Source organism: Protomyctophum bolini (genome assembly GCF_963924005.1).
Source record: "Protomyctophum bolini genome assembly, chromosome: 7".
NCBI lineage: Eukaryota > Metazoa > Chordata > Actinopteri > Myctophiformes > Myctophidae > Protomyctophum > Protomyctophum bolini.
Window position 1 is genome coordinate 41933226 of NC_137868.1, and position 26902 is coordinate 41960127.

Sequence of the window (26902 nt, forward strand, 5' to 3'; positions counted from 1 at the left end):
TCTGGTATTGATGATGCCAACTAAACTGGATGAAGAAGGAAAACTGCTCCAACAGAATTTCCAATGTGTACATTGTGAATCCTGAATTCTGGGGGGCTGTCAATCATAATTCGCCAGGCTGCTAAACCAACCGTCGTGCTCCGTTCCACCTGATGTTTCACGGCCGACCGTCCAATCGCATCCCACGGACGGGAGTTAGGGCGGGACCCAAAGTTGGAGGTGGGATTTAGCTACCGTCCATCTTTAGCTAGAGTACAACGAGATTGTCGAAAAGAAAATACAATTTGCAAGTAAAGAAGACTTTTGGGGGAATTAGCATTGCCTATAATTGAAAAGGACAAACGAAAGCCCAGACCCTAGGTAAATGTCGAAAACAAGCGTGAATCTAGACGGTCGGGTTGACCCAGTTTCCCTTTTTTCCTAAATGTGGCTAACTGGCTAGCTAAGCTGCTATCTAGTATTTTATGCAGTGGCTAGCCTGTTAGCCACATTAGCTAGTAGGTTAGCGAGTGGCAAAGATTCTGATATTTATATATGAACCATGCACAACGCAACCACCACCATAACACGGCAGCAATGCGCCCTGATATATTAATGCACGAATATGAAATCTGTCCACCAGCACGAGCTATGAATGTGATATTATTGAGCAAAATACTACCTGTCGAGCTAAGCTGGTTAGCATCATTATAGCCCAGTAACGATAGCTGGCTAGCTAGAGATAGCCGACGAGCATGTCAGTGGGCTCCTCGCTAACGCGTTTAATGTGAAACTGAATTAAATGGTAACATGTCTGAAATGCGTCGCTACACAAAGGTCGCGTCGGTGTTTTCAGCTTCCCATTTACATGTCCGTGGAGGTAACTGCTAACGACTGTGTTTTTGTGTACATATCTCTGCAAGTGAGCTAATGTTAACGTCAGTTCCATCCAGAGCTGGAGACTTGGGCTCGAGCCGCACTCGCATCGCTGCCGCTGTCTGACTTGTTTAGCCTTGATAACACCTGTCATTATTGTCATATATTATCTGACCGATGGCCGTGTTGATCCAGGGCTTGGGACTTGTTGTGACTTGCTCTGACTCTTGACTTGGACGTGACTCTCTTGGACTCTGACTGAAAGACTTAACAAAGAACAAAAAGACCGAGCTCAGCCTCAGATCATGAGCTCAAAGGGTCCGGAGTTGAGGGTGTTGGTGGTTGTCTCTCCCCTTGCACTGTTCACAGTTACATCTCTGTACATCTGTCCCCTAGCTCTGTCTGACAGACGGAATGTGGACATTGTCGTAGTCAAAGCCATGGCTGACAAGAGAAAACTACAAGGTAAGAGGCTTGACTTAACTGTCACAATGAGGGGTGGGTGTGTGTGTGTGTGTGTGTGTGTGTGAGAGAGAGAGAGGGGGTACTCTGGTACAGTACGTTTTGGTAAAATAATCTGTTGTCTCTCTAAAAGGGAGAGACTACAGGTCCTTTCCCTTTGGGAAAGACCAAATTACACCACCAAATAGTCCTGTGCCAATCATGGCACATTGTGTCGTGTTGCAACTTTACTTTGTTATTCGTCACAATTTGCACCACTAGATTTCTTTTAATAATAGGATGAATCTAGAGTTGCAATACCCTCCATTGACAGACCATTGATCCAAATTGAATTTCCGATCTGCTTGTATTAAACTACGTTAAACTCACCAACATGGCAGATGTAGGGCAATCTTGAATTATCCTCCTGCAAAGCATTTGTCTCATAAAAAAAAATCCACATAGACATGTTATGAGCTACTTTCTGCTAAGATATCCGTGCCGTGATATTTTGCAGTGTTGGAGTTTGGAAGTGCTGCTGCCTCCTGCATTACGTGCAAATTTGAAACGGGTTGTACGGAGGGGCTGTTCAGTGACTTTGACGAGCGCTTCCAAACTCAAACACTTCGAAAAAGAATCACCTGCACAGAATTTCTTGAACAGAAAGTAGCTCATAACATGCCTACAGTGGATTTTTATGAGACAAATGCTTGCAGGGGGACAAGCTTGCCCTACAGCTGCAATGTTGGCGAGTTTAACGTAGTTTAATACAAGCAGATCGGAAATTCAATTTGGATCAATGGTCTGTCAATGGAGGGTATTGCAACTCTAGATTCATCCCATTATTTAAAAAATCTAGTGTTGCAAATTGCGGCTACTTTGGTATAGTGTGTGTATCCCAGGTACTGGACCCTTTGGTTGAATAATAAGAGTTTAGTGTCTCATCTCATTCAGAATACTTAGTGGTCTTGTTTTAGTAACGGCTTATTAGTGATTTAACTTAGCAATTCATATAAATGCATGTGATTGGGTTTATAAATTGTAACCAACTTTCATTTCCAGGTGAAATCGACAGATGTTTGAAAAAGGTGGCTGAAGGAGTAGAACAGTTTGAAGATATATGGCAAAAGGTGAGAACATAACATACTTTTTATTGTACGCCCCATTTCCAAAACTTTTTTTTTCTTCTTCTGAAAACTGTCACGTTGCAATTTGTTTACATGTTTTCCAGCTTCACAATGCAGCGAATGCTAACCAGAAGGAAAAATATGAGGCTGACCTCAAAAAAGAGATTAAAAAACTACAAGTATGATAAATCAGTGCAACACTCAATTTATTTCATAGGGTCATCTCTTCCCCTTTTTGGCATTTGCCAGTTGTTAATGTTTTCATCCCCTCTCCCCTCTACGCAGCGATTGAGAGATCAGATAAAGACATGGGTAGCCTCGAACGAGATCAAAGACAAACGGCAGCTAGTGGAGAACCGCAAACTCATCGAGACGGTACTTTTCTCCAACTCTCGTTCATGGTTGTTTCCGTTATTCGACTCATGTGACGAAACCTATTGTATTCCATCTCCAATGTAACCATTTGTGACTTTGTCTCGCCTCAGCAAATGGAGCGGTTCAAGGTGGTGGAGCGAGAAACAAAAACAAAGGCGTACTCGAAAGAAGGTTTGGGGCTCGCTCAGAAGGTTGATCCAGCTCAGAGGGAAAAGGAGGAGACGGGACAGTGGCTAACAGTAAGATGTGCACTATTCAGCTACACCTATTGCATATTTAAAAATCACACACGCTCTTATCATACATCAGCCAATCAAATCATCACATTCCGTGCTCATACACACAAACACGCAAAGCTATGCATAGGAGGGGCTGTGCTTAAAGGGCAACGTCATCTACTTTGAACCCGTCCTGTTCATTCTATTGTGAGAAATGTTGGTATTTTCCAGTGCCTAGCGAGCGAGCTCTCAAGACACTGGTCTTGAGAGTCCACCTCAGACCTCACAATATATAGTGAGTTGCAAGTGTTTTTAATGTTGTTTAATGCAATCAGGTAGGACATTTCGGTTTGGATGTATGGGCTGTCACGGCCAGAAAGTAGTTTATTGCCACTCGGTAGGCGTTCCTGCATAACTTCTGGTTATGGTGATGATGTTGTCACGTGCATACCCTCTATAGAACGATAGGATTCAGTAATCCTTTTGTCATTCCCTGCTCTCAGAGTTAATCTGATAATGGAAAACTCGGGAATGAATGATTAGCCTTACAAAAGGCTGCAATCATAAATCATTTCAGCTCTCTCAATGATGCCATGAGTCTTCCTGATCACCCCCCACGGTGCGCCACACAGCATCCAGACTGTCTTGTTTTTTTTTGTAGACTTCTAAATCTAATCTGACACTGACACAAGGGCTCTGTTTGAAAGCACAACAACAAAAAATGGAGGAGTTAATGTGCTGGTTCTGAAGGCAAGGGAACATGACAGTGATAAATTAGTCACAGATACATATATGCTAATAAACCTTTTTATGCTGTTTAAACATTCAAAAGGCTGTGGCAGGTTGTGACCTGAGGAAGAATTACTCTCACAATGTTGAGTGGCAGCTAGCTGGCTGTCCGACAGACCTAATTAGCCTAAGTATTTGACTGCCATTGTAAACACATACGCTCTGCTGCATGGTCGGTCTCCTTGGTCTTAATGGCCAGAGTTAACTCTGGCCATTAAACACTTGAATAACATACAACTATCATTCCGTGCTCTGAATATTCAATGGGTCTAGGGATGTTCGATATTGGCTTTTTTTGACAATATCCGATTTTATGATATTGTCCAACTCTTAATTTCCGATTCTGTACAGATACCGATATAGGCAGGCTTTTCCCCCCCACCAAAAGTAAACTATATCAAACAAAATAGCTATCAATATAATATCTAGTTCAGAGCTCACAGATGCGCAACAGATGAATTCAAATCAAATGAGTTGATTCTTCTGCTGTAGATTTGTTTAGTCTGTAAAATAGCATGCATAAAAAACGATAAAAAAAAAAAATATATATATATATAAAATGGACATCCCTAAATGGGTCAAATTTGGAAACGGTGTAACCCACAACCGAACAACCGCCATTTCCTGGTTCTGTTCCCCAAGAAGATGGTCCGTTCATTCTTACAACCTTTCTTTCTTCCCCATCTAGAATACAATAGACACTCTAAACATGCAGGTAGACCAGTTCGAGAGTGAGGTGGAGTCTCTCTCGGTGCAGACCCGAAAGAAGAAGGGCGACAAGGAGGTGAGTATTGCTCCGTCTCGTCCTGATTCACATAAGTGCAATCTTCCTACATTTAGGTTCTCTGCAATGCTGCCGCCTCCCTCACGCGAAATATTGAGCTCTGCGCATGCTGTTCTTGACTCCCCTTGCGTGCAACGTAGAAGCAGGATCGCATTGAAGAACTCAAGAGGTTGGTCGAAAGGCACCGGTTCCACATCCGCATGTTGGAGACCATCCTGCGAATGCTGGACAACGACTCGGTCCAGGTGGACTCGGTCCAGAAGATCAAGGACGACGTGGAGTATTACATCGACTCGTCGCAGGACCCCGACTTCGAGGAGAACGAGTTCCTGTATGACGACCTGGACCTGGAAGACATACGTATGTATCGTTGTCTTTTTGTGTGTTGTGCAGGTGCTTGGGGAAAAAATCTTAATATGCTGGGATTAATTTTGAGACTTTGAATTGGATGTAAAATACACGCTTTGGCAGTTTAAAGCAAGACCGGAATAGTGATGGTTTGTTGTGTGAAGCTTTATGGAGTTGTTTGGGTAATTGCTATCATTGTTTAAGGGCTGCATTTAATATCATGGATAATGTCATTACTTTAGTATACATACAAGACGATTAATCAGGAATATGGCTAACAATCTCTTTTAAAAGGCTAAATGAATTCAAGTGTTTCAATGTCAATGTCAGTGATTGATAAACATTCAACGGCAAACGAATGCAATAAACAATCAATTATTCATGCAGTCCTACTTTGTGGCATTTAAAAGGCGGTGCATAGAAGTGGGGAACAAAGATCTCAGCGAAAATGTATTAATTATAAAGCCTTGGTGAGGATATTGATGTTGATGTTTTATACTGAACCACTTGAACGCTGTCGGATCCTTTGACACGCTCTCTCCCCCTCTGCCGTAGCTGCAGCGTTAGTGGCCACGTCTCCGTCGGGTCAGGAGGATGAAATGTTCCTCCACTCCAGCAGCACTCCCACCTCCACCACCTCGTCCTCGCCTATCCCCCCATCCCCCGCCACATGCACTGCCGTGAGTTCTGGACCTCGTTACGCAGCCTCAGTTAACCCATTCTGACCTGAGATCAGATTCATACGAGGTTTTCACTGGACACACACCGTCTGATTAACCCATTCTGACCTGAGATCAGATTCTAAAAATGTCAGTCGTTCTTCGATTTTTCAAAAAATAGCAGACCTACAAGCTCTTAGCGCGCCACTCGGTGGCGCGCTATGAGCTTGTAGATCTGCTATTTTTCAATAGCTAAAGCATAACATGATGCTAACACCAAAACGGGTTCCCGGTCAGAATGGGTTAATGGGTTGACCCGAATCCTGTCTTTCTATTGTGAGGAAGACACAGAAAGATATCAGACATAATTGCTGATCAATGCGTTCCGTTTCTCTCCGGAGCTCAGACGCTTTTATGTTGGGATATTTGCGTCCTCTTCAAAATAGAACACCAGGATTCAGGCTTTTAAAGGAATACTCACCCCGTGGAGCCTTCAGAACACGGAGATTCTTTTGTTTTTGTCGCATTAATCCAATAATCCAATATTTCACTAATGGGCTCTATGCACACAGAATAACTCTTCCTACTTCCTTCACAGGTGTTACTGATTAAGGCTCTGTTACATTTTGTGTACAGTGGTTCTCAAACCTTTTAATTTCAAGGACCCCCATAACTCTTGAGAGTGTACAAATGTGTACACTCTCAGAGTTAACACACCCGTACGGGCCCATTTGGAACCCACTAGAGTGAAGGACACTTTGACCCCTTTTCCACCGGTCGGTTCCCAATGGGAACCGGTTCAGTTCTTTTTGGTTTTTAGTCCATGAGCCAGAGCTCCAAAATTGGTGGGCAAACTATACCCTATATTAAATTGTTTATAAGATCAATACAAGTAAATGAATACATGATAACCCTTCCACAGTAGTAGCTTTTATTTCTTTTTTGATTATTTTGCATATTTTCCTACATAATGCCTCATTTGCATATTTAAAAATGTAAAATTTGTAATACAACAAATCATTGTCTTCGTGTAAGTACTCAATTGGGGAAGTTTAATGGTGATAACAATCTAATATAGGTATGGTTTTGCCCACTCAATTCATAATTAACGTTTCAATTTTGGAGCTCTGGCTCATGGACTAAGAACCAAAAAGAACTGAACCGGTTCCCACTGGGAACCAACCGGTGGAAAAGGGGCCTCTGAGACACACTGGTGTAGCAGTGTTTCCAGTGAGCCAACACGCACAATAGCAGCACCCTGACTCTGTTTGACCAGAATGGAACAGAGCCTTAATTAGTATAATCGGTAACACCTGTGAAGGAAGTAGTGAAGGGGCCCAGGTTCTTCCCAAAATGGCGTGTGTGAATAGAGCCCATTGAAGTTAATGGGAAACAAAAACCAATCTTAACAAGAGCAATACTATATTTAAAACATTGTCTTTGAACCTGGATCATCAGGCCTCTCTCAGTGATTAGACTGTGAGAGTTGTTTTGGAGTTTATATATATTTCTCAATGGTTTTCCAAAGGTCTCCTACCACAGCAATGTCGGCAAATATTGAATTATAAGCTTAGGAAAACAATTTGTGTTCACTTAACTGTATATATGCATGCCCAGTTAGTCCATGTGCGCTGGTTAGATGACACATTTGAAAAGTGTATGGTCAATGGTCATGCCAACGTGTCTCCTGTTCTCCTGTAGGAGAACTCGGAGGACGAGAAGAAAAGGGCCCGGTGGACAGACAGTGAAGTTGGTCAGGTACGAGGCTGGAATCGTTACTGTCCGTAGATGAACAATTAGCTCTTCATCTTTGGTCATTTAGTAGAGCCCAACCGATATATATATCGGATTGGCTGATATATCGGTCCTTATTAAACTTCTTTGATGACATTGGTGATAATATAGGTATCGGCAATTGTGCAGCCGATGCATTGCGATGTTTTCAACCTGGTTTCCCTGTTTTGGTCATTATAGGTGGACATTTATTATATAACCTATTATTTTGTAATCTATGTATATGTGTTAATTTTCATTTGTATGTTTATGTTTATTTGTTCATGTTTATGTTTCTAATTCATTTAAATATTCTTTTTTTTTTAAACAAAATATTGGTCAAAACACTAGGACTATCCAAAACCGGGAGCAACATCAGACCCAAACATCTGGCATTGGTCGGGCTCTACTTTGGAACCAACAGTGAGCCAATGTTTATGTTCTCTTCACGACTCATGCATCAAAAGAAATGTAGCCACACTTTTGCTCTGTTTGTCCATAGTCGGATGGCGATGTACTGCTGATGTAGTTGTACCATCTCCCCCCTCCATGGGCCTCCATAGCGTATTGAAATGTAACTCTGTTCCACGTAGGCCATATTCTGTATTCCAGTTGCCGTCAGTTCGATTCTCTTAAGAAAGCCTCTTTTGTGTTTTGTTGCCGTCCTGTCATTTTGCAGTCGCCCGTGAAGAACGGCACCCCTTCCTTACTTTCTTCCTTATCTTCCTCCACCACCTCGGGCTCCTCTTCGTCGTCCTCGCTGGTGTCCATGGCGAGCATCGTCGGGGGCATCCCGATCGTTCCCACCAGCAACAGTCTTATAGGAAGCTTCAGCAGCGCGGTGCAGCAACACCAGCATCAGTCTCCACTACTGCAACCACAACTGCAGCAGCAGCAGCAACAAGCCCAGCCACCAAGCCAGCAACAACAGCAGCAGCAACAGCAGCCACCACAAACAAAACCCTCTGCTCCCTCAAACACCCCCAGCCCGCCCAGCCACCCCCTCCTCTTACCAGCCTCCACCGCCCCGTCTCTCCCCGCACCCAGCACGCCCAGTTCGGTGGCGCCCATCTCCCTAGCCCAGCCTCTGCCCGGGCCGTCCCCGGCCTCCAGCCTCGGACTCGGGCTCGGGCTCGGGCTCGGGCTCGGACTGGGCCTGAGCAAAGTCGGCATGACGGGGACCAGCACTGCCAACCAGCTAACCAGCTTAGGTCTGGGCGGCATGCCCTCGGCCCTGAACACCATGGCGGGGCTGATCGCCGGCTCCACCCCCGCCCCTTACGCCCAGGCGGCGGCATCGGGCGGCTTGGGTCTGAGCGGCATCGGCCAGTCGAGCGTCTCCGTAGAGAGCGGCGTCTCCTCCCTCCCCACCTCTGGCTCCAGTGGAGTCACCACCAACGGCGCTGGCACGGGCTTGGGTTTGCTGGGTTCGAGCCCGGCCCACAGCTCTTTGACTGGAGGGATCCTGGGTCTGGTCCCTGGGCAAAACGTGGCCACTGGAACACCTCAGGTGCCCCCCAGCCCCGTCAGTGCCGCCCCCGTGGGGGTCGTAGGCATGATGGGAGGGAATGGAGGTGTAGGCGGAGGAGTAAATGTTGCTCCAGCTAGACCGCCAAGTGGACTGAAACAAAATGGAAGCACAAGTAGGTCCACTTACTTGTCCTTTTGGTTTTGTTTGTGTTCCCTGCATGACAAGTACGATTTTTTTTGTTTTACAGTGGCCTTGTTGCATTGTATTAATTAGACAGTAAAGTATTGCATGTACACAAAAGAGTTTTTAAAGGTGATGTAAGTGATATTGTTCAGTCTTTAGTAAACGGAACATTCATCTTCAGTTTAGGATACCAACTTGGAAGTGCAAAATTGAACAGACAAAATTGGAATAGGAAAACACTGTAAATGTGAATCTGATGAAGGGGTTCTCTCTCCTCCTTATTGGATGAAATTGGTGACCCAACTATAAATTATGTATTTTATGTTTATTAGCTGGAGATGAACTCTCTGTATAGCAAGGATTACTATCAAAATATAAAGCTTTTTCTTTTAATGAATAATATCACAGCACCTTTTAATGTGGAGAACAACAGAAATCAGGTTAAGAAGAAGTTGTCCTTTTAAGTATTAACCCAGTATTATTGTGTACTTAATACTATTGTGTTTTATGTTCAAACGGGGATTATAGTCTGTTGGGTCATTATAAAATGTTATTCAGTGGCAATGTGGCATTATTAATAATTCCAGCTGTATAGTGCAACTTTAAAAAAAAAAAAAGACAATTGCGGATGGAAACGTTGTCATACTACAGAGATACACTAATGGAATGTGGAGTGTGGGCTTTTTTACCTCTATATAGTGTTAGTCTTATTGGCCCAGCAGCCGTTGTCCACGTGGCCTGAGATGATTATTACCGCGGTCGCACCTGTGTCTCTGTCTCGGTGACCTTCTCCCCCTCTCCTCCCTCCAGGTTACAGTGCCGTAGTGGCAGAGAGTTCTACAGAGTCGGCGCTAAGCACACCTAGCCAATCGCAGAGCAGCCAGCCCTCATCGCTCACCTCCTCAGCCAGTCAGCCGTGAGTGGTCCAATTCATAAGACCAGCTATAGGCAGACATGGATGTAGGGCTATAACTATTATTTCTTACTTGCGATTATTCTATCCTACCTGTACATGTGCTACCTGTACATTAATTTAGTGATTTTTGGAAAAGAAACGACTGGTGAATACATGTGTGTATCGGAGGAGACGACAGTGGTACACCCTCCCAAAGATCAACAGTGTGGGTTGACATTAACAAGGACTGTGCACTTAATTGGCATTAATTGGCATTAGGGATGCACCGAAAGGGAAATTCTTGGTGTGGTACAGCAAGCGCTCGGCCAGATGGCTTAACGGTGATAATGTTTCATCCTTATTGAACTTGAACTCACACTCTTATTTTTCTTCAGATAGGACAGTAGTGTGTTTGAATAGGACAGTGTTTAACCCATTTTGACCTGAGTCAAAAAATGTCTTCTAAATCCTAAGAGTTTTATGAAAAACCTATGTTTCTATGTCAGTGGTACTCAACCTTTTTCATGTCGAGGACCCCCAGAATTATCTGTATTTGGCCCGCCGACCCCCATCTCAAAATATGTTGTTCCAGCCAGGGACCCCACCCCAGAAGCAAAGATTTGAGTTAAAAACGTTCGCTCTGAAAGAATAAATATATTCAAAGATTTGCGACACATTTTCACGGTTTTTCAAAAATAGCAGACCTACAAGTTCATGAGCTTGTAGATCTGCTATTTCTCTAATATCCAAAGCATAACATAATGCCTAGAACACCAAAAGGGATTCCCGCCCAAAATGGGTTAAACCATTTTGGGCGGGAACCTCTTTTGGTGTTTTAAACAATATGTTATAATTTAGCTATTGAAAAATAGCAGATCTACAAGCTCGTAGCGCGCCACCGAGTGGCGCGCTACGAGCTTGTAGGTCTGCTATTTTAGAAAAATCGAAGAACGACTGACATGGAAACATAGCTTTTTCAGAAAACTGTCGGGAAGACATTTTTAGAATCTGATCTCAGGTCAGAATGGGTCAATCCACCTGGTCGTCGTGAGGCGGTGCTGGAGAGCACCCTGAACTTGGGCTACAAGTCGGCGACCCCACATGACAAACGTTAACTCTTTCCTTTCTCTCGCTGCTCTCTCTCGGCCTCGTCGGCAGGATGGACAACGGTCCCAGTCTGATCAGCTCCATCACCCTGCCCCCGAGCTCTCCGTCCCCCTCGTTTTCTGACAGCACACCCGTAGGAGGGAGCCTTCTCAACGGGCCCCACTCCTACACGCAGCCCTCCGAGGGCCTAAAGGTGAGCAGCATCGATCTATCTGTGGCTTTTAATACTGGTTTAGTAGTTTCACATTGTCCACTTAAAGGAGAATTCCATGCTAGAAGGCTTTCCTACCTTTATTTGTAGTTGTTACGTCCCCGACAAAGAGGTCCAGGTGTTGTTTTGTGCAAAAAGTGCATTATTGGCTATTTCCCCTAATATAAGCCCTCAATGGGGGTTGGGTTTTTGTTTTTGAAAAAATTTGAGAGATGGAAACAAGCGAATTAGCACCCCATAGCCCCATTAAATTAAATGCAATTCATTGATGGCTTAGCCAATAATGCGCTTTTGCACAAAATAACACCTGGACCTCTTTGGTGGGGACGTAACAACTACAAATAAAGGTAAGAAAGTATGGAATTCTCCTTTAAGCCTTGTATACAGTACATTGTCATACGTCAAATAATAAAAATTCGTATGGCAAGTTAGGCCCATCTGGTCACCTAGACCAGGTCTGAACTTTCAGGTCGACCTGCATGTCAAATACAATTGCTAATTTCTAAGCCTAATAAACAATTTGAAGCTTCGACTCGTAGGAGTAAAGTGAGTTCAATCATATGAGGTGATATTAATTTTTATGTAAAGTATATGAACGATTTCATTGGCATAAAACATTGCTTGGTGCTTCCATTAACCCCTTTATTGCGCGCTAAATGTAACATTAACCACAGCTCCGTGTGCCAGCACTTCTCTTCACTCTAACTACACTGTGTTTGCCCGCCCCTCCCCTCCCCATACAAATGTGCAGGGGGAAAAAAACTGTTTTAGAACACAAACCAGCCCCTCACCTCTCGTCGGAAGCTTTAACAGAAAATCCACCAAGGACAGCGATTTTAGAAGAAGAGTTATGAGTGTTTGAAAATCCACCTCTCCACTGCTCTCAACTGAAAATATATATATGCCTTCCCATAGTTGGAACAGTGGGGCGTCGCTATAGGAACCGGACCAATGTTAAAGGCTCCCGTAGGCATCAACCAATATATAGACGGAGTCCACGTTGGGGTACGTATATATACGGACTTGGTATATGACGCCACCTAGCGTCGACGTACGTACATATATGGTCCTGGACATGGGAGAGAAAGAATTAAGGATAATTGACGGAAGCTTTCATCCAACCTCAAAAGTAAATACATTTTGCAAGAGAAGTCCCATGGGAATGCATCCCAGTGTTATTGTTAGTGTCTTAGCTCATGCACTCAAATTACTTTTCTCTTGTAAACCAGTACCAGTAAATCAGTACCAGTAAATCAGTTTTCGTGCCAAGAACCCTCAAATAGAGCTTTTGCTGCACCCCATCTGAAAATGTGTTGTGCCAGGGACAAACTTTCAGTATTTAAAAAAAAAAACTTGCAAGCAAATGCGCTTGTGATGCGCTTTGGGCTTGTATATCTGCAATTTTTTGCAACGTTATAATCTAAAATGACACAGGTGCTTTCCCGCTTTTAACGGGGTCAATAGTTGGGTAGAATGTATTTCATTGTTTTTACCGTTTGCCCCCGACACGCACGCACACACACACAGACAGACGAACAGACACGTTTCTCATTTATTCTCATATCCTCATGTTCTACTACAACTTACTCAACCGTACTCTTTCTATCCTCCCTGAATCCTCTCCTGTAATTCGCCGTGCTCCTCATCTCCAGGCTCCGGAGCCTCTCAGTTCTCTCAAGGCCATGGCCGAGAGAGCAGCGCTGGGATCTCGTCTGGACGGAGAGATCTCAAACCTACACCTACCAGACAGAGGTCAGTATCATCACCACCACGTCTGCGCCTTTTGTTAAATTGACACACACCCGCACATATGTACACACACACACACACACACACACACATATGTACACACACACACACACACACACACATGTACACACACACACACACACACACACACACACACACACTACTGTCGCTCGAAGTAATTAGTCTCATGTCGCGCAGCTGCGCGTAGTTTCTCCCGCCGGATCCTGCCCGGGAGCTGCCTATGCCATGAAAAGCATAGGTGAGTTTCAGGCTACAGTTCGGGTGACCAAGTCATAGAACCGCCACGTAATGCGGAAGTGTCGGTTTTTTTCAGCTTGTGCATTGTGGCCCCGTGATAACGTCACTGACTTTACCTCTGCGTTTACAACCGTGCGACAGCTTTAGTTCCCACAGCGGGGGCCCAGCTTTTGCAGTTTCCCTTTTCCGTGATGCGATGGAGCGATTTGCGGTGAGCGGTGAAAGAAAGCACGGGTCAGTGGCCAAAGACACATCGCCGTCTGCCGCCTTCGTTCAGAATATATGCTTTGTCTGGGATACCGACGAACTCGCCAGTTTACTCGCCAGTCACCACGGCGAACATTCTTCATCAATGCTGTATTTTGTGCAATTAAATGCTCAGATAGATGATGATAAAAAGGTGAGTATGTGAATACCAATGATAAGTAAGGCCAACCATTTCAGGAATTGTTTACTAATTAATTACATTGTTTCGGTACTTTGGTGTTTGAACTTTTAGCATTCCTACTTTCTCTAGTGTTAACTCTAAACAACTATCCTCTCTCAATTCAATGCAATTTAAATGAAGGTGAAGTAAAACAAAAATGCACTAAATCGCGACGAGTTGGTAAACTGGCGAGTTCTCCGGATACCTTTTTGTCTGTGTGTCTCACTCGGACGCACGATATTTACGGAGAAACGACAACGCGGACGCGTGGCGATAGCGCCGTGCAAGCTTCTAGTTGACACACGGACCAGTGACCACACATTGTGTACAGAGGTCCTCGCTCTGCCCTGCTAAGCATGCGTGGTGAAACTGAGAAACATGACCTCAGAGTTGATGTCTCATCCCCTCAGCACTGTTGGGGGAGAATTGGCCACATATATAATTCACTGTATGACAAATAAAATATCCAATCTGCAGGATCAACATCTGTAAGAAGAACATTTGGAGAAATAAAAGGTTAAATATGAAAAACAACCATAGAAAATTTTTTCTGACATAATGATCTATGATGATGATGACGTTAGTCTTGCCGGAATATGGAGAAACAGCGGTGTGGCCTGAGCTTGCATGATTCGCTTGGGCCTACAACAAATCTTACAGAGCCCAATTCTGTACCAACAACGGAATATGCACACACAGGATTTATATTTCTTTCCGGCAGATCAATGGTGTCATTTTGATGACTGTCAGTCAAATTCGGGCAAGGTGTCGGCCTAATCACACACATTAACTTTTGTGCCGAAACGGTGAAGGTCAAGGTCACAAACGATGTCCAGATCAAAATGACATGACATCCTGACTATAGGGGCAGACATTGTTGGGTGCCCGCCGATTCAATTCCGATTCAGAGGGCTACAATTCAATTATGATTTGATTACAGATTCATTGTCTCCCCCTCACAGTGTGACGAATGAACAACGTGCTTTCATTTACTTCCATTATCTTCATCTTGTATGATTGTATCTACTGTATAATGTGCCACGTCTCTGCGTACGCGTGTGCGTGCGCGCGTACGGTTGTAATGCACGTAACTCGAGAACCGTTTGACCCACCGACTTCACATTCGACACGTATCGAGTCGATCAGACCCACCGTTCTCCAGAACTGCCGGTAGGCCTAATGAGGCCAACTCCTTTCACCTGGGCCAGGCTCTGCGGTGGGCCTAATGAGGCCAACTCCTTTCACCTGTGCAATTTCACACAGTAACAGATCTCCATGTGGGACACCGGCTCACAGTTAAAACGGGTGCTATGACAACGTATATCATTAGGTTCCCAAGTAGGCCGGTGGCCGACTGCGACGGGAACATACAGGTCTAGTTGATAATAAAAACAAGAGATATGCCACTGTCAACTGGAAGATTATATTGGACAAACATCAACAATTGCAGAAAACTCACAGGAAGATAAACAAGTCCTTTTTTGTAATTTTTTTTTTTTTAATCAAATAATGCTTTTTAAAATAATCAATTTTTTACATTTTGTGAATCGATTAACAATCGCCCATGTCTGCATCGCGATTAAATCTTAATCGATTTTATTTTCCACCCCTTCCTTCCTTCCATCCTTCCTGACACACGTGCACCGTTTCTTCCTGTATAGACATCTTCTCCAGTTCGTCTGCAGCCCCCGGGACCCCCGCTGCCTCCCAGCCGTCCCTGTCAGAGGTCAGCATCCCCCCCTCGCTGGGCGTGTGTCCACTGGGCCCCACGCCTCTCTCCAAGGACCAGCTCTACCAGCAGGCCATGCAGGAGTCAGCATGGACACACATGCCTCACCCCTCGGACTCCGAGAGGATCAGGTAAAAAAAAATTAAATCGCCGTTATCGTCATACATCATCTCATTCTGGCCAAAATAGCCGATTTGTTCGTCTACATATGACGTATATTTTCCATTCATTGTCAATGGCATTTAACTCATTTTGGGGCGGGAGCCCCCTTTTGGTGTTTTAAGCATTATGTTATACTTAAGCTATTGAAAAATAGCAGATCTACAATTTCATATGAACTTGTACGTCTGCTATTTTTTTGAAAAATCGTGAAAATGTGCCTCAAATCTTTGAATATATATATTCTTTCACAACAACATATTTTCAGATGGGGGGGGGGGGGTCGGCGCTCGGCGGCATATTACATATCATTTTTGGGGTCCTTGACATGAAATATTGAGAACCACTGATCTAGAAACATGAGGTTTTTCCAGAAAAAATAATACATTTTAAAAATACATTTTTTTTTTTTTAATGTCGACGTCAGGCCTAAATGGGTTAATGTTGGTGTTTCCACAAAGAGCTGATTTGTTCAGACACTTATGTCAATCATATGTCATCATCATAGCCGGTTTTGTTTTCATGCATGTTCTTTGTGAGATTCTATACTTTACTTGACACTTTATAATTTTATACGATGCCCTAATGCCCCACGGAAAGTGCCGGTCTACAAGCTCACAATGTATTGTGGGGGAAAATAGAGGAAAGTCTTGTCAGGCCTTTGGTCGTCCGGCCTGGTGGAGACAATGAAAATAAATGGTCATTTAAGTCTTAATTCCACAGCCTACGGCAAGTCTATATGCATTTTATTTTTGCCATCTATTTGTGACTGTACGTAAATGTTTTATAAATATTTAAGAATGTAGAAGAAGCTCCATTACATTCTTGTGTCTTGTGTTTGCAATTGTTTGGGTTGTTTTTAACCCATTTAGACCCGAGGACGATTCTACAAATGCCGTCTAAATCCTGACAGTTTTCTGAAAAATGTCAGTGGTTCTCAAACATTTTCATGTCAAGGACCCCCAACATTATGTGTAACTGGCCGCTGACCCCCATCTGAAAATATGTTGTTCCAGCCGGGGACCCACACAGAAGCAAAGATTTGAGTTCAAAACTTTCGCTCTGAAAGAATATATATTCAAAAGACACATTTTCACTATTTTTCAAAAATAGCATACCTACAAGTTCATAGCGCGGCACTCGGTGCTGCGCTGTGTGGGCCCAAACGCATGAACGCGGAATGCAAGTGGATGGGAGTAGAACTCGGGTGCCGTCTCTATTCATACGTATATACTCTAAGAGCTAAACGCACGCTCGTGTGGAAACGTATTGATTGTTTTGATTGATTGGTTTTCTTCCCCAATGTGCTGGCGTTTCCAGGCAGTACCTGATGAGGAACCCCTGTCCCACCCTGCCCTTCCACCACCAGATGCCCCCTCACCATTCAGACTCTATAGAGTTCTACCAGAGGCTGTCGACGGAAACGCTATTCTTCATCTTCTACTACCTGGAGGTATGGAACAACCACACGTGCATGTATGTATGTAACCGCTCAACCACAGTTCTGGCCATGGTCACGATCACATTCGTCCCAAAAAAACCAAAATAGCTGATCTTCGAGCTCACAACGCATCGCAACAGCGAGCTTGGAGATCTTTGTCAAAGAGATTTGGTGTGAGAGGAAACAAATAGGGGGACAAAGTATATAGACCCCTGCGGGACAGCGGTCAACAAAGTGTATAGGGTTTACACAAGCAGAAACAGCGATGGCACCATCTTGAACCTCTATGTTCGCCATAAAAGAGGTGATAGTAGGGAAGTGTGGCCCGATCAATACTCGCAGCAACAGGAGCACTGGTAGCAGCAGCCACTCATGCCTCTAGGTGTGTCGGCTCCAGAAATTGTGGGGAATCTGGTGCCTCCGAAGAGAGTTGGGGAGAACCTTGGTGGGAAGGCATATCTCCAGGTGACTCTGGGGAGAAGGCAGTGGGATGGTGACCATCCAGCTGAGGGAAATCCTCTTAACTCAGGATGTTGAATCTGTTGGTCAGGTTCACATCACTCTGCTGAGGTTGATGATGAATGTTGGGTGAACAGGCCTGTATCCAAGGCTCCAGACAGGGTGTTTAGGTGTTTTTGGCCCTAGCCCTGGTTTAGAGAGTGAGGGGGGGGGGGAATGTGGACAGGGATTGTATCTTCAAAATCCTTATAGGCATTGACAGATCCCCTATAAAGCTCACAAACAGTTTCTTCAAGAGCATTTAGTCTGATAACCAGGCGACGCTGCTCATCTTCCAGGCACAAACCATTTCCACAGCCTAAACGTTGCAAAAATAATCCACGAATGCTTGTTGCCTGTGCTCTTGGCTTGTCACTGTCACTTGTTGAGTAGCACTTTAAATTAGATACTTTAAGATCTATAGTATAAAAATATAGTTAAAAACAAGTTGGAGTGTCAGGAGTCCAAACACATCCAGCTACAGTGTTGCCATGGTCAATAGCTTTAGCTATTCAAAAATAGCAGATCTACAAGCTCATAGCGCGCCACCGAGTGGCGCGTTACGAGCTTGTAGGTCTGCTATTTTTGAAAAATCGAAGAACCACTGACATAGCTTTTTCAGAAAACTGTCAGGATGTAGAAGACATTTTTTTTAATCTGATCTCAGGTCAAAATGGGTTAAGTGGTTAAGCCTTGGTATGTGGGCGGAAGTGGCCAGAGGTAGAGCGTCCGATTGGTACCCATTTCAATCCCGGGCTCCCCCAGAGTTGGTGTCGAAGTGTCCTCGAGCAAGACTCTGAAACCCCTAATTGCTCCCGATGTGCAGGTTGGTGCCTTGCATGGTTGCCATCGCGCTATATAAATGCATTAATGCACCATTTTCCATTATTCTTCTTTATACTAAATAAAATAGCAGATCTAATGAGCTCACGTGTGATATGATTACAGTATAATATCATCATGGCCTCTTGTAAGTTATAGCATAACTACTTTCCACCTGGCTTCCCTATTTGGGCATGTAATTGTGGTTTTGCCCTAAATTTCAAAACTGGCAAAATGTTTTAAAACAGAAGATCTACAAGCTCACATACCTCCCTACAATAAGAGATAATGGAATCAAATGGCATGATTTTACCTCGGTGAAGAAGAAATTCCTGATGATCCCATAGAGGTGTAGTTTGATCCACTTTCCCAACTCCATTGAACCTAGTCACACAGAACCTTTTTTCTCCTGATCGATGCTGAGCAGAAGTCTCCTCAGATCCACTCGGGTAACACACCTAAGTTAGATTTGGGTCCCCAGGTATTAGAATCGGAACTGATGTGGACGCAGGGACCATATACCCAAAAACTGTACTGGTCTCGCGTGTTGTCGGGTACAGTGACAACAGAATCTGTCATCATAATGACCTTAAGTCATTAACCCATTTAGACCTGAAATTTAGACTAAATTTTGAAAATGTCTTCTAAATCATTTTTCTGAAAAACCTCCCAGAATTATATGTATTTGGCATCCGACCCCCATCTGAAAATATGTTGTTCCAGGGACCCTCCAGGGCGCAAAGATTTGAGTTAAAAACGTTCGCTCTGAAAGAATATATATAATAATAATAAGATTTGCGGCACATTTTCACGATTTTTCAAAAATAGCAGACCTACAAGCTCGTAGCGCGCCACTCTGTGTTTTCAATAGCTAAATTATAACTTAATGTTTAACACTAGCACGTCGGAGCAGTCTTTCTGACCGATTTTGAGACTTTGAAGTTGATTTTCTTTGCCCATGAAGTCCTGAGAAAGTTCCCCTTGCATGACTTTGTCTAAATATTCGATTGAAATCATCTCTGTTTTTTTTCTCCATCTGAAACGTTTTGTAAATATGATTTTAGGCATACTTATACCTAGTATAGTAGATCTTCACACCTCCCGACAGCTAGAGGCGCCATTGTTCAAGCCTGCATTCCATTTCCAACAAATTAAATCATATATGTTTGGCTGGTTAATTAACTTGGAATTTGTTCACTATTTTGATAAGATAATAGGAATAGGAATGCAATGATTATTATCCATGATGAGGGACGTTTTAGAGGTTATATTTGTTATATGCGGTTTGCAGAAATAACAATGTCTAGTGGTGATGATAAGAAAATAAAAAAATAATCCTGATGGTTCGGAACTTCGGAGGGCACGCTAAAACTGGCATTATAGCCTGCTGCTGTGGATTAATTTGTTCCACAGCCTATTCTGGCATATAAATATCGACAGCTCTTTGTCAGTCAAAAGAGTTCTGTCCGTCCTTCTTTGTCTGTAAACTTTTCTGCAAGCGACCAGTGGACTGATTTTCACGCACGCACGGCTTTCCTTTTTTTCTCTCTCTCCCTCTCAGGGAGGCGTGTTCATGAATTCAAGTACCGTAATTTCCGGACTATAAGCCTAATCTATGGATTTTTACAGCTAACGGCCAGTGGGGGACCTTCTAAATCTATCTCTATGGCCTCTATGCGGCTTATAGTCCAGTGCGGCTTGTATATAGTACACATTTGGTTTTTCCCCTAAATTTAGCTGGTGCGGCTTATATTCAGGTGCGCTTTATAGTCCGGAAATTACGGTAACTGACTGAGGTATGCGGAAGTGCATTTTAGATAACGCTGTAGCACTATTTGTGGCGGTGATGCGTCACATGATCTATCCTATGGTGTATATACTCGCTGTATAAACCGTGCTGCGCTATAAACCTTCTGCTACGGACTGGCACAATCAATCAAACATTATATAAATTACATCGTCATAGGCGGTGGGTATGTAAGGCTAGGCAAGGCTTAGCCTTCCCACAAAATATGCTGATCGTGACAAATCATGACAATGAACACAATGTTTTGGGCCGATTTATAAGAAGAAAAACAAAACAAATAGTGTTGTCTCCTGCCTTTATTTTCTTCTTTCTAATGATTTGATCGGCCCAAAATATTGTGTTCATTGTCATGATTTGTCACGATCCGAGTTGGCTTTGTCCGCGGCGTAACCGTCTTTAAATAAATACTTTAAGAAATGCCTATGAGGAAAATGAACGGCGATTTCTTTTCCGGGTCTCTCGAGGGGGGCGGGACTGCGACGCTCTATTGGGTCAAGGGTGTTGCTTTCGTGAGCAATGGTGTACAAGATTGGTAATACGTTGGTCAAAGTAACTCATTTTTAGACCATCTGGAGGAAATAAATACTTCTGCAGACTCAGAGTCCCCCCCCCCCCCCCCCCACACGCAATTCTAGCCTACCCAAAGGGAAAAACAAAGTCGGAAAGTGTTTTATCCGTTCCCATCCGTTTGCATGGTCGGTTTGATCCGATGCGATTCTAAATAAAAATGACAGTGTTTGAAATCATTACAACGCGATAGATTTTTTTGAGCATTATGTGCCTGGCTCTGGCTGCTATACAATAACGTGTGGTAGCCTATTTCATTGGCTCAATACGGACAGTGTTTGCTGCGTAAGGGTGTTCAATATAGCGCTCAAACTGAAATTAAAAAGAAAAGATAACTTGAGTCGTCCTGTAGAGTTGAAACCAGTTGAAACAGTACAGTCTTCATAACTCCATGTTTTATTTCACCATAATAACCATTTGAACTCTAAGCATCCCTGTTCTGTGCACGTCATAATAGTGTGGGATCTGGAAGCTCACAAATGACACGTTGAGCTTGGAAAAAGGAGCAGGCTATGGATCCCCCTGGACCACGTTTGCCAAATGATATAGGGCGCGACGCTATATGCTTGTTATGCTATTAAATGTTAAATAATATTCATACTGTTCATGTGGCTTCCCCTCTCCCAGGGCACCAAGGCTCAGTATCTGTCAGCCAAGGCTCTGAAGAAACAATCATGGAGGTTCCACACCAAGTACATGATGTGGTTCCAGAGACACGAGGAACCCAAGACTATCACTGATGAGTTTGAACAGGTGAAAGGCCTATCGCTGGTATTTATACAGATATGATATGATGGAGCATGCTGTAGATACAATCTGTTTCAAAGTGACAAGAAAATACAGACTACAGAGAGATGATCAAGAATGTCTAGGAATGTGAAATGTAGCGATGAGCGATTGAATCTCTAGGCCTGTTACCAGCAGTGTTGTTTTCGTCGACTAAAACTATGACAAAAAAAGTTTGTCATAGTTTATGTTTTTTTCACTGACGAAAACTACATGAAACTAAATGAAAACTAAGCCACGATGACTAGAACTAAGACTAAATATAGTGACAATTTCGTCAACAAATAAAAACTAGACTAAAATGTTAAGAAGGGACTAGTGGACGAGAGATACAGTATAAGTCATTTTACACTTGGTTGCTGAAAATAGCCGATCGGCTATTTTCAGCAAGTGTAAAATCAGTCATTAGGACGGCATCAAAGCCCACCAAAATACATTTTAGTCGACTAAATGAACTGTAGATTTAGTCGACTAAACAATTATGATATTTAGTCCACTAAAACTAGACTAAACACTAAAGCATTCCAGGTGACTAAAATGTGACTAAAAACTAAATTAAAGCTATTCAAGAGACTATGACTAAAACTAAAATCAAAATGTGCCGCCAAAAACAACACTGGTCACCAGTCTCCCCACACTCACAAGAGGCGGTCACATGGCACCCTCACACACCTGCCACAATGTTAAACACATACCATGCACATGCTTTGTATACCAGTAAGACGCGCAAACGCGGGAAGCGAACGCAGCTCGTACATATTTGGGTTTTGGACGTATAGCTGCTTTGGGGACTCCTTCCACAGCTCCATATATCGGCACAAAAGCGGGACAGACAGACAGACAGACAGACAGACACACACACAGACATGATCTGCTAGGTCTCATAGTAAGTGCTCACTGCGTTCGCAATCACTGCGTTCGCAATCACTGCGTTCGCAATCACTGCGTTCGCAATTAAGACTGCACACAAGCAAATGCTCACATAAATGTTCATGTAAATAGATACCGGCACACAGTATTGTTTTATTTTATATATATTTTTTTTTTATCCCACGATTTTGTAACCCATTTTTCACCCCTGTGTCAATCATCTAATGTGATCCTGGGCTCTACACACCCTGCAACGGACTTAACTCGTGCTTCCTTCATGCTTCGTGTCCTTGCTCCTTTACAACTGACAGGGGGGAGTTTCCCTGGTTGGACGTAGCGCGTGGAAGGAACACGTTATTCCAACCCGTTCCTTTCCCCTCCATCAGGCGCCCCGGCTGGCCAGGGGGAGGCAGTTTAGAGACCAGGATTACTGCATGTTTTTGTGAGGGTACCTACCCTAGGGGACACGGGGAGAACATGCAAACTCCACACAGAATTGTTGAATATTTTAGTAATCCATTCATTTAGAAATTGTGGGTTTAAATTGTAAATGTTTCTAATATATGCTTTTTAGCTGATTAGCTTTTTAAAAGGGGTGGAATAAAACTAATGTTTTTCACCAACATAATAATAATGCTATATACATGTTTTCAGAATGACCGTTTTGTTTAATCTCTGTAAGTGAACAGCCGCCATTATCCCATGTGTTATTCTTGGAGCCTTTTGCAACAGAGGTGTCGTAAGTGCGTCAAGTCGTCTGTTGCACCTTTTTTAATGAAATAATGATCCGACTGTTCCTCTCACTTCTCTGCCTCCATTCCAGGGCACTTACATTTACTTTGACTATGAGAAATGGGGCCAGCGGAAGAAGGAGGGCTTCACCTTTGAGTATAGGTACCTCGAAGACAGAGACCTCCAGTGACGGACACAAGAGAGGGGACTGATGGCGGAAAGACAGAGAGGGAGAACGTGCTGCTGTTGACATTCCGAGACTGAACTCCATACTGTGGCTAGAGATTGTGATGTGTAGTAGAAGCCCCTCTCCTATAACGGAGACCGGTGTCCGTAATAGGCTGCGTCTCACGTGAAGCCCCGTGCCCCTCCCTCACACCACCGCCGTCACCCCAGCCGTGGTCAGAACCCCTGTTGGCGTGCCCCGAGTGGGGGAGGGTCTACGGGTGTCATTGGAGATCTTGCGTTTGTGCCTGTCTTTGTGCACACTCAGTATGTGGCATTAAGCCTGATTTATGCTTTGTCGTTACGAGGGCAGTGCAAGTCGAAAACAGCCCGTGTACGAGCTCGCAGCGCGTCAAAACATCATCGACGCGTTGAGAGCTTGTGGATGGGCTGTCTTCGCCATGTAACACCGTCGTACGGTGGAACATGAATTAGGCATTAGGAAAGCCTAACCCATGCATGTTTCTCATGTTTTAAGTTTTTCCTTTTTTTCCTTTTTCATACCCCCCCCCCCCCCCCTCCCCCTACCCTTTCCGTTTTCATCAAGGTGATTTCTCTGTACCACGCTCCTACCCCGACACAAGCCTGGAAGCCTTTGACTTTACAAAACGAAATACATTTGGATTAAATCTTGTTCCGTTAAAATTGGCCAAGTTGTACTTACTGTAATTCGGTGGTGCAGAAATGGGGGGGAGGTGGGTGGGTGTGGGGGGGGGGGGGGGGGGGGTTAAGCAGACATGTAGGAAAATGGCTTCATTTGAGGCCCTACAATGCCTGTTGAATATGGTCACTATTAGAGATAGTGAGCGATTATCAATAGTTATATTGATATTGTCTTGGTCGATTTAAAAACACTGATTGAGAATGACCACACAGGGCCTCTCCCTGTGCCAGGGAAAGAGTCCTTATTGGACATGAATTAAATTGCTATGCAATTGAACTCGTCTCCGACTCCCTCTCTCTTTACAAATAAAGTGTTTTTAAGTTTACCTGTAAATAGAGAACGCTTCATCCTTACTGGGCGTGTTCATGTTTGTGAAAAAAATAAAAATCTAAATCTAAAAAACAAGCGTTTTTGAGAAATCTTGAGAGTCCATTTTGTTTTCACCCTCAACGCAGAAATAATTCCACAGCCATTTTTCAGCCCGGTGAATGTGTTTTATGTCCTTATTCACTCAATACAACCTTGTGCCACCTCCCTCAAAATGACCTTGAGTCAGCTTCTACCCAGTCAGTACCTTGTTTAAAGTTCTCTATGCCCTGCATTCTTTTGTCGTTACCTCATCATCACAACTTAAATTTCCACTGCTGTGTTGAATTTACCACCTGATATTTCAAGTTATAAAGCAAACCCCTATCTATACAGTGAACTGGTGAATGTGCACTGATTAAACTGTTTACATGTCGAGTGAAAAGCACGTACCAATCTGCTCCAAATAACCTGGTGGTGGATTGAACCTGTGGGGGGTTTTCCGATGAAAATGAAGATAAACCCCATGTATGGTCTGTAGTGTTTGCTCATGTGCTACTCCTGAGGAACTATGGATTTTCCACTGGCACATTCGAGCTGGCTTTTAAACCCTTATTTGTTGTACAGGGTGGGATCTTTTCTTGGATGCTTAAATGATGAACAATTATGTTGACTTTTACATCTTCCCCCAATTTGGCCAATGAAAAGGTCTCATCTGTGAAACTAAAGGAGTTAAAAGTGAAATGTGTCTTGTGTGAGCCAGCCCTTGACATATTTGCAGTTTTCTTTTAAGGATGAGGAAAAGGACATGAGAGGGAGGGGGGAAGAATAAAGCAAAGTTCTGAGAGATTTGCCTTTTATAGAATCTATTTTTGGGCTTTTGAGAAAAGGAGGGTCAGGTAGAAAATTGCTAAAATGTGAATTTCAAGATAAATATTTACAAGTTTTTTCTCATATTTACTTGTCAAGGTTCTGCATGGGCGACGTCATAAAGTGGGGTTAAAACAGGATTGTAAAATTTCAATAAATACTTTTCAGAAATTACAAGGCAAGTGTGATGTCATGTCCTGTCATTGAATTGTTTGACATTGCGGAAATTGCGGAAATGGTAATTGCGGAAATTGCGGAATTTCGGAAATGGAAATTGCGGTAATTGCGGAAATGGTAATTGCGGAAATGGAAATTGTGGAAATGGTCATTGCGGAAATCGTAATTGCGGAAATGGAAATTGCGGAAATTGCGGGAATTGTGGAAATTGCGGAAATGGTAATTGCAGAAATGGAAATTGCGGAAATTGATGTAAGAGTGAGCTAAATATTGTATAAATGTCCGTACTAGTAGGCCTACTTGTGTGCAACAAGCAAGTAGGCACTCGATAGGGTGCAGTTCTAGTTTATTTTGCCATAATACCCACATTTTACTGTGTGGAAACACCGGGGGGGAAATACCCCCCCCGGCCCCACTGTACTGCATCCCAGTAGACCCAGGGTAACAGAGTACATCGATGAGTATTGGCTTCAGTGCTTGGGTACAGCTTGGTCCCCCAGGCTGGCCTTGAACCTGCTTTGGCCATGTACCTCGGTACACAGTCGCCTTGGTAGCCACGCTAGAATCACCTAGAGCACCTCCACCAATTACACTTGTTTCTTTAGGGCTTTTATGTCGAAAGTGTGCATTGTTTTTTAACCTCCTAAAGAACCTCTATATTCTGAAAGGTGGGTTAAGTCAGACATTCTCAACTGCATCAAGTTCGAACCTGCTTCAATCCTGGATTTAGGCAGTTCAAATGAGGTACAGAAAACCCTTCGGCTGATCTCACGGAGTGAAAAACTTTATGAGTTTACAGAAGAACAAAAGAAACAAAAAATAAGTGTGAATTGTCTGGAGCCAGTAGCTCAGTGTGTTAGAATGCTGCCACATGATCGGGAGATGGTGGGTTCAAAGCCCACTCAGGTTCAAACAAAAAAATAAAGGGGCCAATCCCACCCCATTCTTTACTGACACTTTGCATTCCACACTAACATCAACTAGCACAGAAAAGCTGTGTTGTAGTAACCAGCAGTTAGCTCAGTGTGATGAGTGGCTGTACTTGTCATCCACAGGTCCAGGGTTCGAATCCCACATTAGTCATGTGGCTATGTGACACTTTGCTTTGCACACTGACTTTCAGAAGGACAACTTTAAAGCAGCCCAGAAATTCACCATGTTTGTGTGCCTCAATGGCCCAGTGGATAAGTCAAATGATATCCGTAGTATACCTAGTAGAAGTGTGCCGGTTCAAACCGGCAAAGACTCATGTCAAAAAACATGGGCTATAACCCATCGTTTTTTTCATTTTTTCAAATTTCCTCACACTGATTTCCAGAAGGACAACTTTAAAGCAGCCCAGAAATTCACCATGTTTGTGTGCCTCAATGGCCCAGTGGATAAGTCAAATGATATCCGTAGTATACCTAGTAGAAGTGTGCCGGTTCAAACCGGCAAAGACTCATGTCAAAAAACATGGGCTATAACCCATCGTTTGTTTAATTTTTTCAAATTTCCTCAATTTCCGCAATTTCCTGAATTCCGCAATTTTCCGCAATTTGCAATTTCTGAAATTTCCTGAATTCCGCAATTTTCTGCA

At 43.5% G+C, this 26902-nt stretch overlaps 1 protein-coding gene across 6 annotated transcripts; it reads left to right on the forward strand.

The window, feature by feature from the left end:
• Positions 1-219: 219 nt before the first annotated feature.
• On the forward strand, positions 220-24246 carry cnot3a (CCR4-NOT transcription complex, subunit 3a). Of its 6 annotated transcripts, none has more exons than XM_080767906.1 (20): positions 220-360; positions 1252-1320; positions 2359-2426; positions 2528-2602; positions 2709-2798; positions 2909-3037; positions 4494-4589; positions 4730-4949; positions 5493-5617; positions 7298-7354; positions 7721-7792; positions 8049-9012; positions 9834-9939; positions 11077-11218; positions 12152-12241; positions 12889-12988; positions 15332-15530; positions 16879-17011; positions 21321-21446; positions 23173-24246. In XM_080767906.1, the coding sequence occupies exons 2-20, from the start codon at positions 1296-1298 to the stop codon at positions 23269-23271; spliced, it is 2916 nt and encodes a 971-aa protein (XP_080624032.1). In that variant the 5' UTR covers positions 220-360; positions 1252-1295; the 3' UTR covers positions 23272-24246. The 6 variants fall into 6 exon arrangements, with proteins under 6 accessions (XP_080624032.1, XP_080624035.1, XP_080624034.1 ...); XM_080767909.1 differs by having other exon boundaries at positions 8133-9012; XM_080767908.1 differs by having other exon boundaries at positions 5499-5617.
• Positions 24247-26902: the final 2656 nt, after the last annotated feature.

Excerpts from the sequence above, each read along its gene's own strand:
- cnot3a (XM_080767906.1), top strand. The coding sequence starts at position 1,296 with ATGGCTGACAAGAGAAAACTACAAG. Across the intron at positions 11,219-12,151 it reads AGCCCTCCGAGGGCCTAAAG|TTGGAACAGTGGGGCGTCGC; the intron begins GTGAGCAGCATC and ends GCCTTCCCATAG. Across the intron at positions 17,012-21,320 it reads TCATCTTCTACTACCTGGAG|GGCACCAAGGCTCAGTATCT; the intron begins GTATGGAACAAC and ends CCCCTCTCCCAG.